Below are 9,461 nucleotides of genomic sequence, written 5' to 3' on the forward strand. Positions count from 1 at the left end.
TCCTCCCCTCCCAGGTGCTGGACGGTAGGAAGCCCACAGGTGGGCGGCTGGACGTGGCTGTCCAGATTCGGGAACCCCTGGGGGGTCAGCAGCTGGAAAGCGTGACGGAGAAGTGGGTGGTCATCGACCCCCTGACCCTGCCCCCGGTGAGGAGCTGTGTGCCCTGACCAGGGCTGTAACCATGGCAAACCAGGGCAAACTGTGGCAAATGTACAGAGCTGCATTGAGAATGCGAGGAGGAAGACTGATGGAAAAGTGACTGGTGCTCAACACTTCAGGGTCGCTTGTTAGTTGATATAAATATATAAAAAAGGAAGTTTGATTACTAAAGAATGCCGAGTTACTGAGAGAGAGGGATCGTCTCTCCTTTTTCTTATTTCGATTTTATTTTTTCTTTTCCCTTCCCTCAGGTCGCTGTACCGACACCCAAACCCAAGAGCAACTCCGTCAAAGACGTCAACAGGTAGGTTTGGTGCTCACCTTCCTGTCTGTGTCTCTCTCACACACTGACACACACACAGGTATGCGCGCACACACACACACAGGTGTGCGTCTGTCTGTCTGTGTGTGTGTGTGTCTGTATGTGTTGTGCTTCAGTAAGGAAAGCGTTTTCTTTCAGAAGCTGTGAATTGTCACCAGGTATTACACAATGGGTACATTACAGGGAAATCCATGGAAACAATCCAGCCTTAGTGATAAGCAGTAGCTTAGTGTAGTGGAGCTGCTCTCAGCTCCACACAGGCTGCAGTCTCAGTCACTTTCATCTCAGTGATGAGTGAAGCTGCGCTCAGCTCCACACAGGCTGCAGTCTCAGTCACTTTCATCTCAGTGATGAGTGAAGCCGCGCTCAGCTCCACACAGGCTGCAGTCTCAGTCACTTTCATCTCAGTGATGAGTGAAGCCGCGCTCAGCTCCACACAGGCTGCAGTCTCAGTCACTTTCATCTCAGTGTGTGATGAGTGAAGCCACGCTCAGCTCCACACAGGCTGCAGTCTCAGTCACTTTCATCTCAGTGATGAGTGAAGCCGCTCTCAGCTCCACACAGGCTGCAGTCTCAGTCACTTTCATCTCAGTGATGAGTGAAGCCGCGCTCAGCTCCACACAGGCTGCAGTCTCAGTCACTTTCATCTCAGTGATGAGTGAAGCCGCGCTCAGCTCCACACAGGCTGCAGTCTCAGTCACTTTCATCTCAGTGTGTGATGAGTGAAGCCACGCTCAGCTCCACACAGGCTGCAGTCTCAGTCACTTTCATCTCAGTGATGAGTGAAGCCGCGCTCAGCTCCACACAGGCTGCAGTCTCAGTCACTTTCATCTCAGTGTGTGATGAGTGAAGCCACGCTCAGCTCCACACAGGCTGCAGTCTCAGTCACTTTCATCTCAGTGATGAGTGAAGCCGCTCTCAGCTCCACACAGGCTGCAGTCTCAGTCACTTTCATCTCAGTGATGAGTGGAGCCGCTCTCAGCTCCACACAGGCTGCAGTCTCAGTCACTTTCATCTCAGTGATGAGTGAAGCCGCGCTCAGCTCCACACAGGCTGCAGTCTCAGTCACTTTCATCTCGGTGATGAGTGAAGCCACGCTCAGCTCCACACAGGCTGCAGTCTCAGTCACTTTCATCTCAGTGATGAGTGAAGCCGCGCTCAGCTCCACACAGGCTGCAGTCTCAGTCACTTTCATCTCAGTGATGAGTGAAGCCGCGCTCAGCTCCACACAGGCTGCAGTCTCAGTCACTTTCATCTCAGTGATGAGTGAAGCCGCGCTCAGCTCCACACAGGCTGCAGTCTCAGTCACTTTCATCTCAGTGATGAGTGAAGCCGCGCTCAGCTCCACACAGGCTGCAGTCTCAGTCACTTTCATCTCAGTGATGAGTGAAGCCGCGCTCAGCTCCACACAGGCTGCAGTCTCAGTCACTTTCATCTCAGTGATGAGTGGAGCCGCTCTCAGCTCCACACAGGCTGCAGTCTCAGTCACTTTCATCTCAGTGATGAGTGAAGCCGCGCTCAGCTCCACACAGGCTGCAGTCTCAGTCACTTTCATCTCAGTGATGAGTGAAGCCGCTCTCAGCTCCACACAGGCTGCAGTCTCAGTCACTTTCATCTCAGTGATGAGTGAAGCCGCGCTCAGCTCCACACAGGCTGCAGTCTCAGTCACTTTCATCTCTCTCCATTTCCTTGCAGATCCTCAGTTTGCTCTCTGTGCTAAACCAGCCAGAAAACCCAGCAGATTGTGAATTCGAATACAACCCCCCCCCCATTCGCCCCGAATCCCGATCCCAAAAACTACATTCCCATTCTGATTCTGCAGAGAGAGAGAGAGAGAGAGAGATCTTCAACCCCACTTTGAAAGGAAACTCCAGGTTTAGCGTGTGCTGTAGACTAGATAGAGAGATCGTAATCATTAGTATTAGAATTATTATAGTTAATCGATGTGTTTGCCTAATCAAATGTTAAGTGCCATCGTTTGAACTGGGTGGGGAATGTCACTCGGGGTGAATTCCTGCTTTTCAATTTCCAGTTCCCGTTCCCTTATAATCAATCCTGTCATTGATCAGCATTGCAATCGGCATTATTCTGTTACAGTGAGCTTCTCACAACGGCAGCGTTACTTCAGTTGAAGTCGCCGCTTGTTAGTCGATTTAAAATTGGCTTCATTTGAAAGCAGCTGAACGAGCGCAACAGTTGTTTATTAATGTCGCTAAAATATCCATTCCTGTTCCTTCAGAGTAAGTTCACTATATTGGTCGCCCCTGTGCTTAGACACCCTGCCTCTGTGTGTAAAAGAAATAAGACACTTTCTGCACTTCAATTGTACATTTTAGATGTGTGGGTGTGTGTGTTTGGTTTTTAAATGGTTTTGTATTCAGAATGTATATTGATTATAAATAATTTTGTAATGTTTTGTAAAAAAAACAAACAAAAAAAATGATAAATTACCTTTTAATTTATGTCAACTTGTAGTTTTTTTATGGAACGCTAGAAATATTTGTTTTTGTTTCAAATAAAAATATTAGTTTTTATTTGTATTGTACGTCGTGGCTTATTTATTTAAGAATTAGGGACTGGAGGGAGGCAGTGTGGCTCCAGTGGAGCTGAGGAGGGACTGGGAGGGAGGGAGGCAGTGTGGCTCTAGTGGAGCTGAGGAGGGACTGGGAGGGAGGGAAGCAGTGTGGCTCTAGTGGAGCTGAGGAGGGACTGGGAGGGAGGGAAGCAGTGTGGCTCTAGTGGAGCTGAGGAGGGACTGGGAGGGAGGGAGGCAGTGTGGCTCTAGTGGAGCTGAGGAGGGACTGGGAGGGAGGGAGGGAGGCAGTGTGGCTCTAGTGGAGCTGATGAGGGACTGGGAGGGAGGGAGGCAGTGTGGCTCTAGTGGAGCTGAGGAGGGACTGGGAGGGAGGGAGGCAGTGTGGCTCTAGTGGAGCTGAGGAGGGACTGGGAGGGAGGGAAGCAGTGTGGCTCTAGTGGAGCTGAGGAGGGACTGGGAGGGAGGGAGGCAGTGTGGCTCTAGTGGAGCTGAGGAGGGACTGGGAGGGAGGGAAGCAGTGTGGCTCTAGTGGAGCTGAGGAGGGACTGGGAGGGAGGGAGGCAGTGTGGCTCTAGTGGAGCTGAGGAGGGACTGGGAGGGAGGGAGGCAGTGTGGCTCTAGTGGAGCTGAGGAGGGACTGGGAGGGAGGGAGGCAGTGTGGCTCTAGTGGAGCTGAGGAGGGACTGGGAGGGAGGGAGGCAGTGTGGCTCTAGTGGAGCTGAGGAGGGACTGGGAGGGAGGGAGGCAGTGTGGCTCTAGTGGAGCTGAGGAGGGACTGGGAGGGAGGGAGGCAGTGTGGCTCTAGTGGAGCTGAGGAGGGACTGGGAGGGAGGGAGGCAGTGTGGCTCTAGTGGAGCTGAGGAGGGACTGGGAGGGAGGGAGGCAGTGTGGCTCTAGTGGAGCTGAGGAGGGACTGGGAGGGAGGGAGGCAGTGTGGCTCTAGTGGAGCTGAGGAGGGACTGGGAGGGAGGGAGGCAGTGTGGCTCTAGTGGAGCTGAGGAGGGACTGGGAGGGAGGGAGACAGTGTGGCTCTAGTGGAGCTGAGGAGGGACTGGGAGGGAGGGAGGCAGTGTGGCTCTAGTGGAGCTGAGGAGGGACTGGGAGGGAGGGAGGCAGTGTGGCTCTAGTGGAGCTGAGGAGGGACTGGGAGGGAGGGAGACAGTGTGGCTCTAGTGGAGCTGAGGAGGGACTGGGAGGGAGGGAGGCAGTGTGGCTCTAGTGGAGCTGAGGAGGGACTGGGAGGGAGGGAGACAGTGTGGCTCTAGTGGAGCTGAGGAGGGACTGGGAGGGAGGGAGGCAGTGTGGCTCTAGTGGAGCTGAGGAGGGACTGGGAGGGAGGGAGGCAGTGTGGCTCTAGTGGAGCTGAGGAGGGACTGGGAGGGAGGGAGACAGTGTGGCTCTAGTGGAGCTGAGGAGGGACTGGGAGGGAGGGAGGCAGTGTGGCTCTAGTGGAGCTGAGGAGGGACTGGGAGGGAGGGAGGCAGTGTGGCTCTAGTGGAGCTGAGGAGGGACTGGGAGGGAGGCAGTGTGGCTCTAGTGGAGCTGAGGAGGGACTGGGAGGGAGGGAGGCAGTGTGGCTCTGGTGGAGCTGAGGAGGGACTGGGAGGGAGGGAGGCAGTGTGGCTCTAGTGGAGCTGAGGAGGGACTGGGAGGGAGGGAGACAGTGTGGCTCTAGTGGAGCTGAGGAGGGACTGGGAGGGAGGGAGGCAGTGTGGCTCTAGTGGAGCTGAGGAGGGACTGGGAGGGAGGGAGGCAGTGTGGCTCTAGTGGAGCTGAGGAGGGACTGGGAGGGAGGGAGACAGTGTGGCTCTAGTGGAGCTGAGGAGGGACTGGGAGGGAGGGAGGCAGTGTGGCTCTAGTGGAGCTGAGGAGGGACTGGGAGGGAGGGAGGCAGTGTGGCTCTAGTGGAGCTGAGGAGGGACTGGGAGGGAGGGAGGCAGTGTGGCTCTAGTGGAGCTGAGGAGGGACTGGGAGGGAGGGAGGCAGTGTGGCTCTAGTGGAGCTGAGGAGGGACTGGGAGGGAGGCAGTGTGGCTCTAGTGGAGCTGAGGAGGGACTGGGAGGGAGGGAGGCAGTGTGGCTCTAGTGGAGCTGAGGAGGGACTGGGAGGGAGGGAAGCAGTGTGGCTCTAGTGGAGCTGAGGAGGGACTGGGAGGGAGGGAAGCAGTGTGGCTCTAGTGGAGCTGAGGAGGGACTGGGAGGGAGGGAGGCAGTGTGGCTCTAGTGGAGCTGAGGAGGGACTGGGAGGGAGGGAGGCAGTGTGGCTCTAGTGGAGCTGAGGAGGGACTGGGAGGGAGGGAAGCAGTGTGGCTCTAGTGGAGCTGAGGAGGGACTGGGAGGGAGGGAGGCAGTGTGGCTCTAGTGGAGCTGAGGAGGGACTGGGAGGGAGGGAAGCGGTGTGGCTCTAGTGGAGCTGAGGAGGGACTGGGAGGGAGGGAGGCAGTGTGGCTCTAGTGGAGCTGAGGAGGGACTGGGAGGGAGGGAGGCAGTGTGGCTCTAGTGGAGCTGAGGAGGGACTGGAGGGAGGCAGTGTGGCTCTAGTGGAGCTGAGGAGGGACTGGGAGGGAGGGAGGCGGTGTGGCTCTAGTGGAGCTGAGGAGGGACTGGGAGGGAGGGAGGCGGTGTGGCTCTAGTGGAGCTGAGGAGGGACTGGGAGGGAGGGAGGCAGTGTGGCTCTAGTGGAGCTGAGGAGGGACTGGGAGGGAGGGAGGCAGTGTGGCTCTAGTGGAGCTGAGGAGGGACTGGAGGGAGGCAGTGTGGCTCTAGTGGAGCTGAGGAGGGACTGGGAGGGAGGGAAGCAGTGTGGCTCTAGTGGAGCTGAGGAGGGACTGGGAGGGAGGGAGGCAGTGTGGCTCTAGTGGAGCTGAGGAGGGACTGGGAGGGAGGGAAGCAGTGTGGCTCTAGTGGAGCTGAGGAGGGACTGGGAGGGAGGGAGGCAGTGTGGCTCTAGTGGAGCTGAGGAGGGACTGGGAGGGAGGGAAGCAGTGTGGCTCTAGTGGAGCTGAGGAGGGACTGGGAGGGAGGGAGGCAGTGTGGCTCTAGTGGAGCTGAGGAGGGACTGGGAGGGAGGGAGGCAGTGTGGCTCTAGTGGAGCTGAGGAGGGACTGGGAGGGAGGGAAGCAGTGTGGCTCTAGTGGAGCTGAGGAGGGACTGGGAGGGAGGGAGGCAGTGTGGCTCTAGTGGAGCTGAGGAGGGACTGGGAGGGAGGGAAGCAGTGTGGCTCTAGTGGAGCTGAGGAGGGACTGGGAGGGAGGGAAGCAGTGTGGCTCTAGTGGAGCTGAGGAGGGACTGGGAGGGAGGGAGGCAGTGTGGCTCTAGTGGAGCTGAGGAGGGACTGGGAGGGAGGGAAGCAGTGTGGCTCTAGTGGAGCTGAGGAGGGACTGGGAGGGAGGGAAGCAGTGTGGCTCTAGTGGAGCTGAGGAGGGACTGGGAGGGAGGGAGGCAGTGTGGCTCTAGTGGAGCTGAGGAGGGACTGGGAGGGAGGGAGGCAGTGTGGCTCTAGTGAAGCTGAGGAGGGACTGGGAGGGAGGGAAGCAGTGTGGCTCTAGTGGAGCTGAGGAGGGACTGGGAGGGAGGGAAGCAGTGTGGCTCTAGTGGAGCTGAGGAGGGACTGGGAGGGAGGGAGGCAGTGTGGCTCTAGTGGAGCTGAGGAGGGACTGGGAGGGAGGGAGGCAGTGTGGCTCTAGTGAAGCTGAGGAGGGACTGGGAGGGAGGGAGGCAGTGTGGCTCTAGTGGACCTGAGGAGGGACTGGGAGGGAGGGAGGCAGTGTGGCTCTAGTGGAGCTGAGGAGGGACTGGGAGGGAGGGAGGCAGTGTGGCTCTAGTGGAGCTGAGGAGGGACTGGGAGGGAGGGAAGCAGTGTGGCTCTAGTGGAGCTGAGGAGGGACTGGGAGGGAGGGAGGCAGTGTGGCTCTAGTGAAGCTGAGGAGGGACTGGGAGGGAGGGAGGCAGTGTGGCTCTAGTGGACCTGAGGAGGGACTGGGAGGGAGGGAGGCAGTGTGGCTCTAGTGGAGCTGAGGAGGGACTGGGAGGGAGGGAGGCAGTGTGGCTCTAGTGGAGCTGAGGAGGGACTGGGAGGGAGGGAGGCAGTGTGGCTCTAGTGGAGCTGAGGAGGGACTGGGAGGGAGGGAGGCAGTGTGGCTCTAGTGGAGCTGAGGAGGGACTGGGAGGGAGGGAGGCAGTGTGGCTCTAGTGGAGCTGAGGAGGGTCTGGGAGGGAGGGAGGCAGTGTGGCTCTAGTGGAGCTGAGGAGGGACTGGGAGGGAGGGAAGCAGTGTGGCTCTAGTGGAGCTGAGGAGGGACTGGGAGGGAGGGAGGCAGTGTGGCTCTAGTGGAGCTGAGGAGGGACTGGGAGGGAGGGAAGTAGTGTGGCTCTAGTGGAGCTGAGGAGGGACTGGGAGGGAGGGAGGCAGTGTGGCTCTAGTGGAGCTGAGGAGGGACTGGGAGGGAGGGAAGCAGTGTGGCTCTAGTGGAGCTGAGGAGGGACTGGGAGGGAGGGAAGCAGTGTGGCTCTAGTGGAGCTGAGGAGGGACTGGGAGGGAGGGAAGCAGTGTGGCTCTAGTGGAGCTGAGGAGGGACTGGGAGGGAGGGAAGCAGTGTGGCTCTAGTGGAGCTGAGGAGGGACTGGGAGGGAGGGAAGCAGTGTGGCTCTAGTGGAGCTGAGGAGGGACTGGGAGGGAGGGAAGCAGTGTGGCTCTAGTGGTTAGAGCTGAGGGACTGGGAGGGAGGGAGTCAGTGTGGCTCTAGTGGAGCTGAGGAGGGACTGGGAGGGAGGGAAGCAGTGTGGCTCTAGTGGTTAGAGCTGAGGAGGGACTGGGAGGGAGGGAGGCAGTGTGGCTCTAGTGGTTAGAGCTGAGGGACTGGGGGAGGCAGTAGGGTATATTGGGTGATAGTGTGGACTGGCTGTTTGGTTTGGTTTGGTTTGGTTTCACTGGTTTCTCCTCTTGTTTCCTCAGCCGGGAGGCCTATAAATTCCATAGCCTGAGTCTGCTGAACTACGACAAGGAGAGAGCGGAGAGGAAGGTAAGAGCTGTGCTGTGCTGTGTCTCTGTGCTGAGCTGTGTCTCTGTGCTGTGTCTCTGTGCTGTGCTGTGTCTCTGTGCTGAGCTGTGCACCTCTCTCCCTGCAGATAGTGGAGTACAAGCGAGCGCAGAGGGAGCCCCCCAGGGACCTGCTGCAGAGCCACAGGGAGGTGAGCCAGAGGATCCAATGGCAGCGGAACCAGCTGGAGAGAGCCGAGCCCGGTCCACAGAGAGGTACCGACTGGGGGGGGGGGGGCAGAGGGACATGGGACGGGGGACATGACACTTCTAGCCTTGGTAGGGTGGAAAGGTATGAGGTGACTGTGTGTGTGTGTGTGACTGTGTATCTGTGACTGTGTCTGTGCGTGTGTATGTGTGACTTTGTGTGACTGTGTGTGTGTGTGTGTTACTCTGTATCTGTGTGTGTGTCTGTGTGACTGTGTGTTTGTGATTCTGTGTATCTGTGTGTGTGACTGTGTCTGTGTGACTGTGTGTGTGTCTGTGTATCTGTGTGTGTGTGTGTGTGTGTGAGACTCTGTATCTGTGTGTGTGTCTGTGTAACTGTGTGTATTCTCTCTTGCAGAGTACGAAGCTGTGCTGGACAGGCTGGCTCAGGGGCTTGGAGATTCAGTGAAGCGCTTCTCCAGTGAAGGGAACAGGGTACGCAGACCCACTGTCTCCTCCTCCAGTCTCTTTCCTCTGCAGTCCGTTCTCTTAAAGGGAAGAACATTAAACATGCCTTTTTTCTGTGGTTATTTGTCAACAGGAAGCAGCTAAAGACGCCCTGTACAGGCTGAGACTGGTGGAGAGCGAGGTAAGAGCTGAACCCAGCTCTTCAGGAATTCAGAATTGATTTGATTTTATTTGTATTTTTTTAAATAGGGTTTTGATTTTGTGTTTTGTTGTTTTTTTTTGTAGATGCAGAATCTGAGAAGGAAACGGCCTGCGTGAGAGAGGAGCGGGAGGGAGGGAGAGGAGATGGAAGGGAGGGAGAGGAGAGGAGAGGGAAGGAAGGGAGAGGAGAGGAGAGGGAAGGGAGAGGAGAGGAGAGGAGAGGAGAGGGAAGGGAGTGAGAGGAGAGGATAAAGCACAGAACAGCCATAGCTGTTACCTGCCCCCCACTCCACCCTCCGGACCTGTTCAACAGGGTTAGACCTTCCATGCACGGGGACCTTGTATGGGGACAGCAACTCTCTAGTCTTCATATACACACACACACAGATATATATATAATATGTGAAGACATATGGAAGACACAAATGCATACCGATATTAAAATGAATACTAATTCCAATTCCACACGCGTGCCTTTTTTTTTAACTATCCCCCTGCACTGTAAGCAGCTGATCTGAGCGAGACAGTGGACCGCCTGGGTTTATCCTCCAATAAGAGGGAGGGAGAGACAGTGGACCGCCTGGGTTTATC

The 9,461-nt window shown here is 56.9% G+C and overlaps 1 protein-coding gene across 4 annotated transcripts in view; it reads left to right on the plus strand.

The window, feature by feature from the left end:
• Nucleotides 1-9,461, plus strand: part of LOC117969966 (coiled-coil and C2 domain-containing protein 1A-like) — a 33,710-nt gene extending 24,249 nt beyond the window's left edge. For 3 of the 4 annotated variants that reach the window (XM_059007003.1, XM_059007002.1, XM_059007001.1), the window contains 7 exons: nucleotides 15-146; nucleotides 411-463; nucleotides 7,971-8,037; nucleotides 8,144-8,270; nucleotides 8,620-8,696; nucleotides 8,803-8,850; nucleotides 8,955-9,461. In XM_059007003.1, the coding sequence (XP_058862986.1) occupies nucleotides 15-146; nucleotides 411-463; nucleotides 7,971-8,037; nucleotides 8,144-8,270; nucleotides 8,620-8,696; nucleotides 8,803-8,850; nucleotides 8,955-8,987 (537 nt within the window). In that variant the 3' untranslated portion in view covers nucleotides 8,988-9,461. Of the gene's footprint in view, nucleotides 1-14; nucleotides 147-410; nucleotides 464-2,176; nucleotides 2,280-7,970; nucleotides 8,038-8,143; nucleotides 8,271-8,619; nucleotides 8,697-8,802; nucleotides 8,851-8,954 lie in introns of those variants that run through there. The other variant, XM_059007004.1, reaches the window with a different exon arrangement.

This window comes from Acipenser ruthenus, chromosome 34 (genome assembly GCF_902713425.1).
Source record: "Acipenser ruthenus chromosome 34, fAciRut3.2 maternal haplotype, whole genome shotgun sequence".
In the NCBI taxonomy this organism is placed as follows: Eukaryota; Metazoa; Chordata; class Actinopteri; order Acipenseriformes; family Acipenseridae; genus Acipenser; species Acipenser ruthenus.